The 19,483-nt window shown below is 41.2% G+C and overlaps 1 protein-coding gene and 1 long non-coding RNA gene across 3 annotated transcripts in view; one reads left to right on the forward strand and one right to left on the reverse strand.

The window, feature by feature from the left end:
• Positions 1 to 19,483, forward strand: part of WDR64 (WD repeat domain 64) — a 146,420-nt gene that overhangs the window by 58,964 nt on the left and 67,973 nt on the right. The window contains 1 exon segment of the mRNA XM_038395210.2: positions 6,035 to 6,174. Within this exon segment, the coding sequence (XP_038251138.2) occupies positions 6,035 to 6,174 (140 nt within the window).
• Positions 1 to 19,483, reverse strand: part of LOC122459430 — a 124,197-nt gene that overhangs the window by 10,322 nt on the left and 94,392 nt on the right. For both annotated transcript variants that reach the window (XR_006280133.1, XR_006280132.1), the window contains exon 3: positions 552 to 686. This is a non-coding gene — a long non-coding RNA (uncharacterized LOC122459430). The remainder of the gene's footprint in view (positions 1 to 551; positions 687 to 19,483) is intronic.

Genomic DNA, 19,483 nt, shown 5'->3' on the forward strand with positions numbered 1-19,483 from the left:
AAGGCTATGTCTACACTATGCAGCTTTTAGCGACATGGCTGTGTCGCCACAGCTGTGCCACTAAAAGTCACACAGTGTAGCTGCTGTTTGTCGGCTCTCCTGCTGACAAAAAAAGTCTACCCTGAACGAAGGGCATTTGTGTTGTCAGCAGGAGAGTGCACTGTTCAGACTGGCACTTGTCACGGCAAAACTTTTGTCTCTTGCGGGGGAGGGTTTAACACCTCTGAAAGACAAAAGTTTTGTCCAATTTCCAGGGTAAACATAGTTTTAAAGTATTGGGGGATCTCTAACATCCACCTAGAACAAGCAGCTCTGTTTTTAAGGTCTCATCAATGAAAGTCACACTCTTCTTTATTTCATTTATCTTGGAAGTGTGAAGAGCTGAATTGAACCTACTGGGATACAAACCATTAGTTCCATGGAGTCTAGGTATTTCCAAGCTAATGTTTGGCTATCTGATCCATCCCCTCCCAGCTCATCTTTTCTTATGAATGAGCTTAATCCTGGTGCATTTCATGTCAGGGTATTTGATCCTAAAAGCATAACTGGACCTTTGAGAGAACTAATCGTTCTTCCCAGTGTTCTGCTGAGCTTCTGTAACTCTGCTGTAGCTGTGGTGATAGCAAATATCTCTTCAGTGCCAGGTATCATTAGAGCAGTAGTTCATGAAAACGGGAGAGAACAACCTAAAAATCAATCCAAAAATCAACCTTATTATTTAACATAAGCAACAAAAAAGAACTAAAACTAACTGACCAATTGAAATAGCAATAAAACAAAACCCCTTGCACTTAAGCAAACACATCAACATTGAATGGATTTTATTGATAGGCTTTTCTGTGGCACTTGCTCTTCATGGTAATACCAGAGTGCATAATAGACATTAATGATTTTAGCCTCATGCAACTCTCTGTGTTGGGGCCCTGGATACACATAGCACTTCTTCCTCCCTGCCCTTCGTCTGCTGCCACTGTCAGAGAATAAAGAGTAGTGGTGTTAGAAAGCCCCATTCCTGTTCATCTTCAGAAATGTAATGGGAGGGGCACTCTTCCTGCTCAGAGGCAGTCTGCTGTTCCCCATCCACTGTCACTTAAAGCATTATTTTTTTCATATTGAACTCTGAAGGTAGGCACAATTGGGTTGCTCTTTGCTCTGTCTGTGAGACCTGATCTACTGTCCCACTCACTGAAGGCTGCTATCAGCCAGAGTCCCTCCCTCCTGTACTCCTCCTGCAATCTGCAGGCTGAGTGCTCTGCTCCTGAACACATTATAAACAAGGCCTCTTGTTACTCTATGGCAAGATGGACCTAAAATCTACAACAAGGTCCCTGATGCTGCAGCCAACTGGGACTTCAGCTGCAGAACTCAGTAAACTCAAAAATAGAAGTTTTAAGGAACTCAAATACAAGCAGTTCACTCTCTAGGGAAGGCTGGTCTTGTAAGTAGTGTGACAGGGTCAGGCCAGATGGCTACAAAAGAGCGGTTGAAGGTAGATACATTAGTTCCAGATTAAGCAGGTCCCTTTTCCCTGGGTAAAATAACAGGGACTATTCCAGAACACTCAGGAACTTTCTAGAACTAATTAAGGCAGGCAGGCTAATTACAACACCTATAGCGAATTGGGAAGCTGCTAGAAGTAATTGAGGCTAATCAAGACACCTGGTTTAAAAAGACTCTTACTCCAGTTAGTGAGGTGTGCACAAGGAGCTGCGAATGAGAGGGTGTGCTGCTGGAGGACTGAGGAGTACAAATGCTATCTGGCATTAGGAGGAAGGTCCTGTGGTGAGGATACAGAAGGTGTTGGGAGGAAGCCATGGGGAAGTAGCCCAGGGAGTTGTAGCTGCCACACAGGTGTTACACAAAGCACTATAGACAGCTGTGATCCACAGGGCCCTGGGCTGGAACATGGAGTAGAGGGTGGGCCCGGCCTGGTTTTCACCCCATCCCCCCACCTCCCTATTGGATACAGGAGGAGTTGACTTGGACTGTGGGTCCCACCACAGGGGAAGGTCCCTGGCCTGTCCCCCGACCCACTAGGTGACCAGCAGAGACTGTGGGATTGTTCTCCTTCCTTTTCCCCATGCTGGCCAGTGATGAGGTTACCTGAGGTGAATGGCAGATTTGAGCCACAAAAAGTGGCCAAACTGAGGGCTACTGTGAATCTCTGAGGCGAGCAAATCCGCCAATAAGTGCAGGACCCACCAAGGCAGAGGAGGAACTTTGTCACAGTAGGTACTGTCTTAGTACTTGGGAACAGTGGGTTCAAAGCTCTAGTTCTGCTACTGACTGACTGTGTGACCTGGGTCTAGTAAGGGTTGTATTTTTCAAAAGAACTATTAAATTAACTAAAAGGGTGTATTGGGTAATTTCTCTGATGAAGCTTGGCATAGAGGGAGAATTCTAAAGGCAGAATGGCAACTATTTGCCTAGCTCCCATTGGCCTTCAGTGGGAGAGGGCACCTCACAGCCATTTGTGCTTTTCAAAGTCTCCTCAAATGCCTGTTAATTGGTCGCTAATTCCCACTGAGAACAATGGGCCACTGTTAGGCACTGCAGTGCCTAACGGGAGCTGAGCTTTCTTTAAAATCTGGCACCAGCTGCAGATGCTGAGCACTTGGGAAAAATTGATCTTTAGTCTCTCTCTGCCTCTGTTTCCCAATCTGTAAAATGGGCAGCATATTTATTTCTCCAACCCATTGTCTGCCTCGTCTATTTAGGACTATGAGCATTTTTGGGAAATTTATGTGAGAGTGGCCAAAACTAATATGATGGGACCCTAGTATAGGTTGGGGCTTCTAGGCACTATCATAATACAATATAATTTGTGGTGTTTTGATATTCAAATCTGTTTATTTTATAGTGCTCTCAGATTCCCTATATACTGCAAATGTTGGTATTGCGGTCACCTCGCTCCATCAGAGAGGTCACCCTGGAAGGGAAGCTGGGGTTTTGGAGAGCATGGGGGGATAGATGCAGATGTTCAAAAACATGAGGAGAGTGTCCTTGGTACTGGGGAGCAGTGGCATCTCCTCTTTCCCTCCCCATTGGTGATGGGTGGGGTGGAGACAAGTTTAAATTCAGTAGTGAGGATTGACTTTCCTCCCTAGCAACCCTTGAAAACAACTAGCTGCCCCACTGCACCCCTGTATCAATGTGTCACTGCATCAACAATAATGGATAACCCAAAAGCTTGGTGTTTTCTGATAAAACAACTAGTAGCGAAATAGCTGTCTTGGACTTGTGAACAGTTGTCTTTGGGCTTCAGAGTTACCCCATTGAGATTAATGGGATCAGTTCCTTCTGCTCTGAGGGCTTTTGTTCAGGCTACTTGCACTCTGAATCAGACATCCCTGCATCAGCTTATTCTGGGTTCACATTTTGTGCCTAAAGACAAGAGACTTAACTTCTCAAAAATGAAATCCTAGATTGTGGAGCACAACTATGTGGTGACTTAAAGGGAAAGGGGCAATTACAGTCATTTGTGTGACCATATCATTGCATTATATACCAGTGGTTAGTAATATTGACAGCTAAGGTCTGACGGTTCCCTGATGAACCAGGAAAAATGAACAGACTTATCCCTTCATGTGTCTCCTAACTGGACCTACAAATTTAATGATAAATACTGTTTTCCACATGCACAGCACCTTTTATCTGAAAATCATTTACAAAGTTACATTCTCTTCTCCATTTTAACAGATGCCCTTCCTTGGCCTTGCTTTCCTTACCCAAATTTACACACTAACCAAGTCAAGAACTGATCCCTGGTATCCCCTCTACTAGTCCCCACTCTAATTAAAAGGCACTGAAGGGCTGGAGAAAGGACCAATATGATGTAACAAACCCATAGTGGCCTAATTTAAACTCTAAAAAGCCACAGCTGAAACACAGCTGATTCATTACCAGATGACAGATTTTTTTCCCCCCTTTTGGTTTCTTATGGACCAGAATATGTCTTCTGTGATTTTCATTTTATTGGGTTCCATCTGCTAGGAGACTTATGTTTTTCCCAAAAACTTTAAACCAACTTTACTTTAAAACTGTGTGTCTTCTCATCCGGATTGTTTGTATAATTTAGCAATTTGGTGAATTATTTCAAACAATGCCGAATGAATGCACTGGAATACTCCAATAGACCAGTCACTATATTTATAGGCTGACAGTGCTTGCCACCTGGTTAAGTGTTGATCCAGCTGTAAAAGGTTTATATGCATTCTTTTAAAAAAAAAGAAAGGAGTACTTGTGGCACCTTAGAGACTAACAAATTTATTAGAGCATAAGCTTTCGTGAGCTACAGCATCCGATGAAGTGAGCTGTAGCTCACGAAAGCTTATGCTCTAATAAATTTGTTAGTCTCTAAGGTGCCACAAGTACTCCTTTTCTTTTTGCGAATACAGACTAACATGGCTGCTACTCTGAAACATGCATTCTTTTGGCTCACTAAGGCAGATGACTTATTGCTCCACCTAGGTATAAAGGAGGAATGGAGTGGCTGTCTGGGGAGAGAATGAAGTGGTTCTCAGAGAAGAATCCTAAAAAGATTTGAGCTGACATCTATCTTTTTGTTTTCTTTGTTAATAGAACTAAATCCAGGCAGAGGGTGACTTTGAGTTGTTGTTCTGTGTAGTGTGTTTGTAGAGCAGGTTGGGAGAGGCACTAGTTTATACTCTGAATGGCCCAGGTCTAAAGGACAATGCATCTGTGCAGTCTCTTCCTAAAAAGCTTTAAGATTATACTTCTCAAAGTAAATAACAAATAAAGCTGTGTGAAATTTGGCTGACTTGGTTCTGACGTTTGTGTGAATGTCCTCCAGTTTTGATACATGTGTTTTTGCTCTGAGTTCTACTTCAAGTTTGGAGTGACCAAGTAAAACTTAGTGATAACTATCAAGTTGTAACTGGTTTTGTGTCTTAAGTTTCAAAAAGACTCCAACAAGAGACTGCTGAATTGGAATTAATTTGCAAACTGGATACAATTAATTTAGGCTTGAATAGAGACTGGGAATGGATGAGTCATTACACAAAGTAAAACTATTTCCCCATGTTATTTCTCCCCCCCCCAACTGTTCCTCAGATATTCTTGTTAACTGCTGGAAATAGCCTACCTTCCTTGTCACCATGAAAGGTTTTCCTCCTTTTCCCCCCGCCTGCTGCTGGTGATGGCTTATCTTAAGTGATCACTCTCCTTACAGTAAAAAGAAAAGGCATACTTGTGGCACCTTAGAGACTAACAAATTTATTAGAGCATAAGCTTTCGTGAGCTACAGCTCATCTGATGAAGTGAGCTGTAGCTCACGAAAGCTTATGCTCTAATAAATTTGTTAGTCTCTAAGGTGCCACAAGTATTCCTTTTCTTTTTGCGAATACAGACTAACACGGCTGCTACTCTGAAACCTGTCATTAAGCTATTTAGTAAGGGTTAAGTTGATTTTTATATGGTGCTAAAGGCTTCTCAGTATTTGTTAATAAAGCCATAAATCTGGCATGATTTTGATGCCACACCATAAATATGTTAATGTCTGTTTGAAATTGGGCCCAGGTTCTCTTTAAAGGCATGTGAAAAATAGCAAACTTTTCAGGGCAGCTGGTTTAAGCATTGGGGTTTGTATCTGAGCCAAAATCCAGGTGTGTTGGTGTTGATTTGGATTTTCCTGGAAATGTTTGAAATAATTAGCAGGAAAAAACTACTATATAATAAGAGGACCAAATTTCAAAAGTGGCTTCCTAACTTGTGTGCAAACATCACATTTGCACAGATGGGTACAAAAGGCTTGATTCTCATTTACACCTTTTCACCACTTTGGCAATATTAAAGGGCCTTAAAGAGTGAGTTATGTATGTTTAAAGCAGTGTAACAGGGTCTAGAGGCAACTGAGCATCAAGCCCTTGGTATGAAAAATACAAAGATTTAAGCAGGATTTGTGTTTGCAGTCCTGGCAGCCATTTTTTGAAAACTAGGCTGTCTATTCCGAATCTATTTTGCGATAGTCTGCATGTTGGACACAGAATGGGTCATGGATATTTTCTGTTCACAGGTGATGATAAAGTTCTCCGTTTATGGCATCCCAATATAAACACCAAGCCAGTGGGGAAATTGTTGGGACACTTATTTAGTGTCATGGAGATTGTCACAAATGAAAAAGATCAGCACATTATTAGCCTTTCCGCTGCAAAGGTAAAGTACTGTCCCTTAACTTCATGAAAACCACTGTTGTGAATGCTTGTAAAGTCAGTTACACTTTGAGTTACCTCTGCTGATGGTATTAGGTTTTAATTATCACATTTTTATTAGAGTATTTTACACTGTACACAATGTACTAAACTCTTATACATGGCTCATAAAGGACCTTCCTGCAATGAAATATGTATTTTTTAATATTCAAATTATTTTATACTACGAACCAAGGCTGCAGGAGTCCCGGCACCTCAGGGGACTTCAGGAAATAGTCTCTGAGAATTTAACATGTTTAACTTAACTTATTTCTGTTCTTTAACAGTTATCAGACACACATGATGGGAAGAGTCAACATGATTTTTGTAAAGGGAAATCATGCCTCACCAATCTATGAGAATTATTTGGGGGGAGTCAACAAGCTGTGGACAAGGGTGATCCAGGGGATACAGTATACTTAGATTTTCAGAAAGCCTTTGACCTGATCCCTCACCAAAAGTTCTTAAGTAAAGGAAGGAGTTGTGGGATAAGAGGGAAGGTCCTCTTATGGATCAGTAACTGGTTAAAAGATAGGAAACAAAAGGTAGAAATAAATGCGTACAGATCTGGTCACCCATCTCAAAAAAGATATATTGGAATTGGAAAAGATACAGAAAAGGCAACAAAAATGATTAGGGGTATGGAATGGCATCCATATGAGAAGAGGTTAAAAAGACTGGGACTTTTCAGCTTAGGAAAGAGACGACTAAGCGGGGAATATGATAGAGGTCTATAAAATCATGACTGGTGTGGAGAAAGTAAATAAGGAAGTGTTATACACTCCTTTTGATAACACAAGAACTAGGGGCCACCAAATGAAATGAATAGACAGCAGGTTTAAAACAAACAAAAGGAAATACTTCACACAACGCACAGTCAACCTGTGGAACTCTTTGCTAGAGGATGTTGTGAAGGCCAAGACTATAACAGGGTTAGAAAAAGAATTAGATAAGTTCATGGAGGATAGGTTCATCAATGGTTATTAGACAGGATAGGCAAGGATGCAAAACCATGCTCTGAAGTGTCCCTGGCCTCTGTTTGCCAGAGGCTCGGAATGGGTGATATGGGATGGATCACTTGATGATTACCTGTTCTGTGCATTCCCTCTGAAGCACCTGGCATTGGCCACTGTTGGAAGACAGGATACTGGGCTAGATGGACCTTTGGTCTGTCCCAGTATGGCTGTTCTTATGATTTACTCACTCTTAGTAGTTCCATTGAAGTCAGCAAGACTGCTCACACCATGTAAAATTAAGCAGATGCTTAAATCTTTGCAGAATCAGGTCACTAGACAACATTACAAATCACACACGTGAGATTTAGAAACAAACTTTCTTTCCATTTTACACTTGGTGAAGTGGAGGCAGAGGCAATCAGATTTGTCCAAGGCTAGAGAGGAGAAGCCGTGTTAGAGGTAGAATTAGCACTTGGGAATTCCTAGCTCCCAGTCCTGTCCTCAGACCTTTTGGATTATGCCTCACAGGGTTGGCAGCCTAAAATATTAATAGTAGAGGTGAGGGAAATTCAGGAAATTCCATCCTCTGGGAAATTATAATATTTCAACTTTTGCTTTTGAGATGAAAAGTTGAGACTAAAAGTTTTCACACAACAAAATAGTCTGAAAAACTTCAATTTGGAAATGTAAAAATGTTTTTCTTCATTTTCAATCAACACAAAACATTCTGACCTTCTGAATCAAAATATTTTCATTTTGGTTTGTTGAATTGACCTGGAATGCTTTGTTTTGAGTCAGTTCAACATTAGACAGGCAGCCCAGATGTGCCTACCTTTAAGATGTAATACAGGCACAATACAATATTTGCTGGGGGGGGAGGGCAGGGGGGTCTGCTGCTGCCTGATTGGTTACTTTTGTTTTCACTTTATGTCTGGTTGACCGGCCAATCTGTCACTCTGATGCTCATATCTTTGAGGTTCTAATATACAAGAGACTTGTGAGAGTTCAGGTTGTCTGGGGCCCCCATTATCTCCTATGGGCCAACCTCCCATGTGGGACTATGTCTTCTATGATGCGCCTACATCTACATAACTTCCATGATGTACCACACAGCTTGGTCAGAGGAGAATTCGTATTACATCATGGGAGCTGTATTATTTCCAGGAGCACAGTCCATAGGAGGGAATGTGGGCTCAAACTACGATTCCCATGGGGCAATGTGGCACAATAGGGAAATGCAATTTAATATTGACCTGACTCAGAATTAAGGGTTCAACAAACCAAAATATTCCAATTTGGGTTGAACCCCCCTGAAATGAAATCTTTTGTTTCAATTTTTCCAATGGAAAATTAACATTTTGGCAAAATTGAAGTTCTCCCATGAAAGGTTTTTGATTTTGTGAAAACTACATTTTCTTTCAGAAAATAATTCTGATGGAAAATTCCCAACCAGCTCTAATTCTTAGCCTCTATGTTTTGATCTGCTAATTAGCGGTGGAATGAGAGGAAAATAAAGAATACATCACAAGTTGCCACTTGGTATGAAGTCCTTCACAAAGAGTGGACCTTATAATGGCAAGATCTAAAGAAAATAACTTGAAAGGGATTAATGGAGCAAAGTATTGATTAAGTGAAAACCAGGCCTTCTCTTTGATATCAAATGTTACATGCTGGCTATACAAGTTGGAACTCTCACAGGAAAAGCCATCAAAATATCAAAAGTAAAAATGTTAGGTTTGTTCCCGCTCTCGTTTAACTCGATGAGAGTTTACTGATTGACTTCAAAGTCTTCTCAATTCTTGGAGACTTATTAAGATGAACCCCTATTGTTTCTGGTTTTTGACTTCGTTATATCTTCATCTGAGCCAACAAGCATCTCTTCTGGAACCTTAAGTTGTGCTACACACTAAAAGCTTACCCTCAGACTCTGAAAGCCCATTACTTCCTTTACTGACAGCAATGATACTGGCTGGAAACAAGGCAGTTGCATGTATTCTAAAAACGCACAGCTCTTCTTTAAGGTGATTAATTTTCTCTTCTGCGCTGTTTCCCTGGATGTTTTCCTTTGCAAATAAATGACACCCTGTCTGCAGACCTCCCATTATGATATGGTCCTAGCTCAAACAAAAGCGAGCCCCAAGAGGCACCTTAAGATCCCTCTTAAATTAATTTCCCCATTCGAAAGACTTCTTTCAATGTAGAAAGGAGAATCAGTCTCCTTCTGAAGAGATTACAGCTGGGAAGATGAGGTTAATCTGCCTCTCTGCCTAAATGAACAATCAAGTACTATTTTTCAGACAACTATTAAGAAAGTCTAACATGGGGGAAACTAGTGAAATCTGAAAGTATGAGGCAACCCTGACCTTTACTCCCTCCCTAATATAAAGGAAGGTGAGAAAGATCAGAAATTCACATAGGAGGCACAGGTCCCTTTGTTAGAAAAAAACTGTACTATTCAAAAATACAGTACTGTTTATCTTCCCTTTAGGTTCTGTTGCTTTCTTTTTTGTGAAAACCCACTCTGAATGGTTAGTGTCTCAACCTGCCAAAATTGCCTAGACTTTGGCCACACTGAGCAGTCTGCACTGCCTCTTGCTTTTGATGCAACAAGGTATTGTCTTTGAGCACTTCTATAATAACATTAGTGTCTTCCTCCTCCAATTACAAATCTTTCTTTTTCCCCCTCCAGCTTTATACATTGCCTTTTGATAAATAGCATTTTATTTTTTCTAAATCACCTGAGTGAAATCCTAGCACCACCGAAGTTGATGGGAATTTTGCCATTGGCGTTAATGGGACCAGACTGTCACCCCTGCAGATGACAAATATCAAATTTTGTCTGGAGTTGCATACACACATTCCATTTCCCCCACTCTACAAGTTGAGGTAGGCTGAGTTCACTAGTATCTAAAACTGCATGCCTTCTAGTTTCTATGGCTATTAAAACCAATAGTGACAGCACAGCCTTAAAATCTGCCTTCAGCTGCCATCTGCCTTTCTTGTCAGACATTTGAGTAAAACGTTTCTCCAGTGCACTAGCCTCAGGCTTGTCTTTATGTTTCTTTGAAGCCTCTTTTTACACAGCACACAAATTTCTTTAATAGAAAGTTAATAAAAACTCCATAATAAGCCAAGAGAAATAGCCTGTAAAATAACCAATAAGTCTGTGCTAATGAGTACATGAGAAAGAATAGCCTTCAAACATGGTGCTATTGAGAAATTCAAAACTTGTTTAAAAATATTTCCCTCTTTGGAACCAATTCTGTACTTTCAGGCTGCAATGCTGCATGCCCAGTAATCAAACATTCATTGTAACATGGACTTTTACAGGGTTTTGGCTTAAATTTAGCTTGAGGAATATCAGGAGAAAGCATTCATTTTCAACGCTATTCCCTAGCACTGTCATTCCATCAGCCACCTGAGGCAATACCTCTCGAGATTTACCAACCTGCCTGCACTTCTCCCACAAGCAGGGGTGAAAGTAACTTAAAGGACTTACCAGTACTCCGGAGTCCTGAGCAGGAGGCATGGCCTCAACCAGAAGAGCCAGGGCCTTTAAATACCCAGGCCCTTTAAATTAAGATTTAAAGGCCCCAGGGCTCTGGCTGCGGCTGGGAGCCCTGGGGCCTTTAAATCACCCTCAGAGCTCTCAGCTGCAGAGGCAGCTGGGAGTCCCAGGGATCAGGGGTGATTTAAAGGGCCCCGGGCTCTGGCCGCTGCTACCACAGCAGAGCTCCAGGCCCTTTAAATCACCACCGGATCCCTGCCGCTGCTACCCCGGGGCTTCGGCAGCAGAGCTTGGGGGGTGTTTTAAAGGGCCCGGGGGCTCTGGCCACTGCGGGGAGCCCTAGGGGCATTTTAAAGGGCCTGAGGCTCCCTGCAGCAGCCAGAGCCCAGGGCCCTTTAAAGCGCAGCCGGAGCCCTGCTGCTGCTACCCCAGGGGCTCCAGCAGCAGGCCTCGGGTGGCGCCAGCCTGGGGAAGCCAGTCCGGTCTGGCATGGTGTACTGGCTCTTGCCGGTACACCGTACCGTCTTACTTTCACCTCTGCCCACAAGTTGCTAGTACCTCCTACGCTCCGGCTGCCTGGTACTAGTCTTTGGGCACTTACTTGCAATGTGACAACTCTCTGCAGCAGGATCATTTCATGTTAGGACAAAAAAAGCAATTGGGAGACAACCTCTGGCTCTCTCATCCTCCTATGGCAATGGCTGCCAGAAAGATTAAAAGGTGGTTTGATTGCTTTGTAGATGGGAGCAAACTGTATTTTAACTAAAAGAAAAGGAGTACTTGTGGCACCTTAGAGACTAACAAATTTAGTAGAGCATAAGCTTTCGTGAGCTACAGCTTACTTCATCAGATGCATTTGGTGGAAAAAACAGAGGAGAGATTTATATACACACACACACAGAGAACATGAAACAATGGGTTTATCATACTCACTGTAAGGAGAGTGATCACTTAAGATAAGCCATCACCAGCAGCAGGGGTGGGAAAGGAGGAAAACCTTTCATAGTGACAAGCAAGGTAGGCTAATTCCAGCAGTTAACAAGAATATCAGAGGAACAGTGGGGGTGGGGTGGGGGGGAGAAATACCATGGGGAAATAGTTTTACTTTGTGTAATGACTCATCTATTCCCAGTCTCTATTCAAGCCTAAGTTAATTGTATCCAGTTTGCAAATTAATTCCAATTCAGCCGTCTCTCGTTGGAGTCTGTTTTTGAAGCTTTTTTGTTGAAGGATAGCCACTCTTAGGTCTGTAATCGAGTGACCAGAGAGATTGAAGTGTTCTCCAATTGGTTTTTGAATGTTATAATTCTTGACGTCTGATTTGTGCCCATTCATTCTTTTACGTAGAGACTGTCCAGTTTGGCCAATGTACATGGCAGAGGGGCATTAACTTAGGCTTGAATAGAGACTGGGAATGGATGAGTCATTACACAAAGTAAAACTATTTCCCCATGGTATTTCTCCCCCCCACCCCACCCCCCACTGTTCCTCTGACATTCTTGTTAACTGCTGGAATTAGCCTACCTCGCTTGTCACCATGAAAGGTTTTCCACCCCCCCCCCCCCCCCCCCCCGCTGCCTGGTGATGGCTATCTTCTTAAGTGATCACTCTCATACAGTGTGTAAGATAAACCCATTGTTCATGTTCTCTGTGTGTGTAATAAATCTCTCCTCTGTTTTTCCACCAATGCATCCGATGAAGTGAGCTGTAGTCACGGAAGCTTATGCTCTAATAAATTTGTTAGTCTCTAATGGTGCCATAAGTACTCCCTTTTCTTTTTGCGAATACAGCATAACACGGCTGCTACTCTGAAACCTGTATTTTAACTGTGTCCTCAGAATTGCATAGCCAACTTCTGCCCTAGGCATTAGTTGTAGTTTGGGATGATGGCTAGGTTCTAGTATACGCTGCAAGACCTGAAGTGTGTTTTAACTATGTTTGGCACAACCAGTTCTACTGACGCTTCTGACATTGCTGTTTGTACAGTGTAATGGGCTGTTAGATAGTAAATTCTCTGCAGACGAATGTGTCCTACTTTTTTGGTAAAATCTATTACGATGTTTTTTCAACTCCTCTATGAGAGGTCACCTATTCTTTCAAGCATTTTAGACTCGTACCATAAGACCTGTGTGACTTATTTATGTAGAGTCAGGATCAGCCAGATGTGTCACTAGCAAATTATTTCTCCAGTAGAGTATTCCTTTAGTTCTTCCAAAAGGAAAAATCTAACTGCACACTCATACCTCAGTTCAGCTACTTCATGACACTCACTTAGGCTCTGATCCAGCTAATACTTACACATATTTTAATTTTATGTACGAGTAATCTATCTGATGCTAATGGGACTACTCAAATGCATACTATTATTCATGGGTGAGTTTGCAGGATTGACTCCTTGCACAATAGGTAAAGTTCTCACCTAATAAATGATATTGAAAGGGAGACATGTTTTCAAGGCTGGAGTGCCAAGTTATTAACAACTATACTGAATGACTACATAATTCATAGGTGGCCGAAATGAGACTGATGGATCAAAGCTAGCCTGAATTTGTATAATGTGGTCTGTGTCCACTCCATGTTCAGTACAGAGATGCAGTGCATCTACAAATCCCATCATGCAATGCTCCAGGGTCCTGGTTTAGTTCTGTAGTCTCTATGCAGTATAATTCTATATTAAAGATGAGTGGTTACGATCTGCTGTTAAGTGAAAGTTGAGTGCCTGGATTCCAAATGTTGTCAGTGTAATCCTCATTTGGGCAATGTTTGGGTACCTTAGGGATAGTTGTGATAGATATAATTATTAGCAGACATCTGTCTTAAGAAAAATTGAATGAAAATAAATCAACAGTAGGCAAGTTTTTTGTTTTTTTTTTAAAGCTACATATCCAGTTTTGCCAAAAGCCTGAGGGTTTGTTGGTAGGAAATTATTTCTGAACGAAGGTTTGAGAGGTTGCTACATCCTGCTGATGAAATGAAAGCCGTTTTCTAGTGTTGAAATTGTACCTGATAGTGTGAGACTTTTTTTTTCCTGACTTTTCCCAAAGGCTGTTTTCTTCGATTTGCATCATATGTATAACCTTGCCACCCACTGATCACTAATTCACTTGCGTATTTTATCATTCCATGATCTCTGTACCTTAAGAAAAATCAACTGAGGGATTTTTGTGTGTAACTGTGAGATACATAATATTAAATATGATTGCTTTTTGTCTGTCTATTGGAGACTTGACATCTGGGGATAATTTATCCAGTAGCTTAATTAAAATGGTGATAAATTTCCCTTTAAGTTCATTTTTTAGTTACATTTTGAAAAGATGTGAGTTTTGTGGGTAGGAGGTTGAGAGATACTTAGGGAGAATCCAGATATATTTAGTTCTATACAAAAATACCAATATTTTAAGGATGTGGCTAGTCTACTTTGTTGACAGTCCAACTGAATGCCAAGCAGTTGCTCTTGTTGTTCATTGGCCTGTGAATACAAATAAGAATTTGTCACATGGGGGTGTGTGACAATGTAAATGTATTTTAGAAAATCTTCATAAGTATAATTTGTATTTCACTCACATTTAGTGTAACTCACTAATGGATTTCGCTCAAATGAGAGAGGATCAGGCTTTTAGTGCTGAAAGTACAAAGTTCAACCCTTGCTGTTAGACCAAATGGGGTCACTTTTATAGACAGAAACTATTAGTTGTGTATATAGAAATGTTTTTAAATAAATATATTAGGGGCTCAGGCACTCTCACCTCAGCTGTGCCTCACTGTCTACACTGCTATTTATACCTGTGTTAGCTGGGCATGCGGTGTCTGTACTCCACACACCACCGATGAAAGTGTAGATGTACCTTATCTAATTCCCAAATGTTATTTGTCCAGATGTTCACCGTAAGCATATGAGCCATCTGCAGCAACTTTCCTCTACAAGTTTTCCTAAGGTTTATCACTATGCCTCATATATAACATGCAAACTCATACGTAACATTTGGAAATGTTGAAATCTTTTTTGTATGGCTTACCAGTATGAATGTGTTTAATTCATTGTCTGAACCAACTCCACAGAAGCCATTAGCCCAGTTTGGTGTACAGTGAATGTTTTTCCAAAATAGCTGCAACATTTTTCCTCTTGATTTTATGCATGGAATTCCCAATATTAATATAATTTTTGAGAGTTACCAAGAACAGAATGAGAGAGATAATGTTTTACAGTGTCTGAGTTTATATCTGGTCTTTTACATCTAAAAGAAATTGGAATACAAAACAAAATGGCTCATTCAAGTACAGAATCAACATCTTAGGACACTTACTAAAAAATCTCTTTATGGAAGGGAGATTCTGATAGTACATATACTTCTAAAAGAAATGCCACCTCAGACTTCAGAATTACAGCTGAGTGATAGACCTTGCTGCTTCAGGATATATGGGTAGATAATGAACCATGACATGGATTAGGCATTGTAAGCCAAAAAGGCGAGAACACACAGTATAAAGGTTATTATCTACCGTGCTGAGGGCTATATAGGCAGAACACTCTTTTAGCAATTGTAATTAAATGAATATATTTAGTGTTTTAAAGTGTGCTCAATCCTCTACCTCTGAAATCTATGGCAAATACTCTGATTGACTTGAGTGGAAGTATAATTGGGCCTGGAATTAATTATAGAGAGGCGATACTGTTTCCATAATTAAAGGCCTTAATTCTGCAACTGATTCTACAATGCATGTGTGTAGCAGTCTATTTGTACATGGTAGGAATAGGGGCTATGGTTGCAATCACTTTCCCATTGAATTCCCTTTTTAAGACCTGTATGCTTTCAAATATATGGGATTTGTTTGTTTATTGGTAGCAAGTATATTAAGAAAATTGATTAAGCATTTGGGGATTTAAATGCCTTAAAAATGACTGACAATTTTATTTTTTTTGCAAATGTGCATAATGCTTCTGACTCTGTTTATCTACCCAGCAATCTACTAATCCCGCAAACTACATACAAACAACTAGATTTTGACACTGGTTGTTGTAGAAGTCAGTTTTCAGGAGCAAGAATTGTCGAAAGTTTAAGAAATTAACATAAATAAACTCTGCAGGATACTCTGTGCAACAGAGACAAGAGAATGTACCCAACACCCCCACACTGGGAATGGTTCTGTAGGCCTGAAGCTTCACCATAAACCAATCATCCAGCTCCTCAGCAGTCAGTAGCTCCATCCCAGGAGGCTCCAGATAGGTCTGCACTGGGGCTATCTGGCTCTGGGAGATGAAATACTTCTTTCTGAGCTGACTGTGCTCGTGCGTCATGATCCCTTATTCCCTTGTGGCAACTGTTCCCTGTGGTTTGTCTGCCCCTAAATTAATCCCCTGTGACTTCAGGAATGGACAGCAGTGACAAATGGACATGGGATCAAACCCCAAATGCAGTGTGTAACCATATCCTGTGTGGGCCACACCTGCCCATGTCAGATACCTGAGGGCATGTCTCTTTTTCTTACTTTGCCAACTCTTGTACAAACCTGCCAGGCCAATGCAGTCTCACTGAACTGACTTCTTCTCCCCTTCACTCACAATTTACCACCATGTCCCCAACTCCTCCAAACCCTAGAACTCCCATATCATGCCCTGCCTGTACCTATGTGACTATTACCCCACTGGGTGCTGCACCTTCCCACACTAACCCTGTGACATCCCACTGCCAACCCCACCCCTACACCTCAGCTGCCTTACCTGCCTGCACTGCATTCCACTCCCTGCCCCCACACAAAGCCCAGGCTATGTTGAGACTCTTGTGCAATCACACTTGAGCCAGTTCCATTTTTAAAGAGAGGCAGCATGGTCCAGTAGATAGTACTCATGACTCCCAGTCCAGTGCACTTGGTTTTGTTCCTGGCCCTGCCACTGACCTGCTGTGTAACCTTGGTCAAGTCACTTCTCTCTATCTCAGTATCCCCATCCGGAAACAGGGGATAGTGCATTACCATGTTGTAACATGTTTGAGATCTATACGAGGCTGTATGTTCGCAGCTAATAAGGCTGTGCACAGTCCCATAGGGTACCCTGCAGAATCAAGGCCTAAATAGCAATTATGTAAGTGATGGGGGTAATAAAGTAAAATTACAGAAGAAAGAAAAGGCCCTTGCAATCTTAGGGGGCAGACACTGTGGTAATGAGGTTGGAATAGCTGGTGAGAGAAGCAGGGATCCAACCTAGAGAGAACAATACTGTGTAAGGTATACGCAAAAAGAAAAGGAGTACTTGTGGCACCTTAGAGACTAACAAATTTATTAGAGCATAAGCTTTCATGAGCTACAGCTCACTTCATCGGATGCATCGGATGAAAATGCATCCGATGAAGTGAGCTGTAGCTCACGAAAGCTTATGCTCTAATAAATTTGTTAGTCTCTAAGGTGCCACAAGTACTCCTTTTCTTTTTGCGAATACAGACTAACACGGCTGCTACTCTGAAACCTGTGTAAGGTATGTCTCTCTTCTTCAATATTTTCCTTCCTTCCCAACTTGATGCCCAAACTCTTTATGGACTCTTCCTCAATATGGAGATTTTGCCCATTACTGTTTTCATCTGACATCTTGAAGCTAAACCAAATAACAAAATGTCATTTTTTTGCATTACAAAATGTCTAGAATGCTCAATCAGCTCAGGACCAAACCACCCACCACAAAGATGGCCCCAATGGCATATTGGAAACTCATTTAAAAAAATGACAAGGTATCACCTTAAGTGTGAGGGATTTCCTGCCCTGCTTGCCTTGAGGTGATTTGGGTTTGAGTCAGTCAACAGACTGCCTGTCTGAAATGGATAGCTTTACTTAAGGGATGGGGGAAGGGAAATAGCTCACTGCCTTGGGGAGCAGCCTGTTTCTTCTCTTTCTGGTTTTCGTTCCTATGTGTTTACTTCTTAAAATTCAGAACGATAAATTATGTTGCATTTCAATGTACCAGCAAGAATATTTATGGTTTTATCCAAGTTCTCTGTTTGTAGGTTCTAAACATAACAGCCACCAATGTTGCATTGAGACTACTAGGTTAGGAGCCATTGAATTAAAGCATGTGGTGGAGGGATGATATGAAAAGTGTTCTTTCACTGAGTGCTCTGAAAACAAGTGCAGTAAAATCAGTGAGTGTGCTTGGACATGGTGGCTCTTTTACTGAAGACTTCTTAGGAGACAACTACTCCATTCTTTCTTTTACTCATTGCGGGGTCCAGGGAATATAAACATGTGGCTGATTTTGTGTGCTTTAATTTTAAACATCAGGCTGCTAAAAACTAAGGGCTAAAACCTTCTTCTCCTACCCACCTCAGTAATCTATTGAACTCAACTGGTCAATATTCTTCCCTTATGTAACACCATTGGCTCTAGTGGACTTAAAGCATGGAAGGGGCCCACTGGGGCTACTTGGGTGAGTGAGGTGAGCAGGAAATGGCTCTAGCCAAATCCAGCCATGGGTTTCTAATTCCATGTAGACATTCCCTAATAGACCTTGGGGGTGTGTGGCACAGGGGAGAGGAGGAGGAGGGGTGTTGATCTCTTGCATATCTGCTTTAGGGCATGGCAAAATCTGACTCCCAATGCACATTGCCTTTTCTTCAATCTGTACCATACAGCTTCTAATATAGGCACAAAATCAAATATATTATTAAAAAAAACAGGGAAAGTAGAGTCCATCCTGCATATTTTGTTTTAATTATCACTGACCAGTTTGTGCAGAACCCTAGATGTTCTAGTGGGGGAAGGATAGGAAGCATGGTACTTCATTATCTTGATTAACATTAGTATGGCATGGCTTTGGTCCGGTTCACTCAAACCTTAAAGTTATTGAAGTCCAGTACCCTCTATCTAAATGCCTTTAATGCCAAGCTTGCTCTGAGATGCCACAGTGCATGCCATGTGAGGCTGTCGCATATGACTTCTGTCTTCTGAAAAGCTAGATGGAGCTGTGTGCATCCCTGCCTCAGAGGATTCGTGTTGACACTTACTCTAACCTACTTTGAAGTCAAATGTCATTCTTTTAAGGATGTATTCATAATGTAGTCATTGGATCTTCCCAGAATATGAGGGCAGCTGAGCTGTAAGCATGATGTTACATTAACTAAAAATCTAATCCAGGATTGTACTAAAGTGTACTGTATATCAATACCATTAAACGTAATCAAGATAATTGGAACAAAGACATTTGGGACAACTGATCCAGTCATCCATTTATTATAGTCCTTTCATGGAAATTATGTAACTCCATGATGTATTTTATCATATACTGCTTAGAGAATCAAAATTAACCCTTCCCTTGCTGATGTAGCTTTCATAACAATTATTTATAGCTATTTGTTTTCCTTAGAGATTTAGGGGTTTATTCACACTTCTGGATTATTTAGTGCTTCAAGAATGCTGAATATTTGTTTTTAATAAGTTAGATCAAAAGCTCAATTTTCCTGCTTTTAGTTTTCCTCACCCTTTTCTAATATGCAAGCTATCCAGCCTCTTGGTTAGTTTGCCATCGGAAGGTGCAAAACCCACAAAGGAACTGGAGTTAATTGAAAAGTATATATTTTATCACATGTATCTGCTTTACATCTCTCCTATTTATATAACATATACTTGACAGGCATGCCTTGAGCTAATGTATGACTGCAGGACTTGAGGGAAATCTCTGTATTAGCTCATATGTTAAACAATTTAACAGGTACCTTCAAAAAATGCAGTCTTTCCTCTTGTGGGCTCTGATAGTGGTGATCCAGCAGATATTCAGACTCTGGACAGGCATGTGATGAAATAGAAAGTATGAAATAGATGGAAACTTA

This window comes from Dermochelys coriacea, chromosome 3 (genome assembly GCF_009764565.3).
Source record: "Dermochelys coriacea isolate rDerCor1 chromosome 3, rDerCor1.pri.v4, whole genome shotgun sequence".
NCBI lineage: Eukaryota > Metazoa > Chordata > Testudines > Dermochelyidae > Dermochelys > Dermochelys coriacea.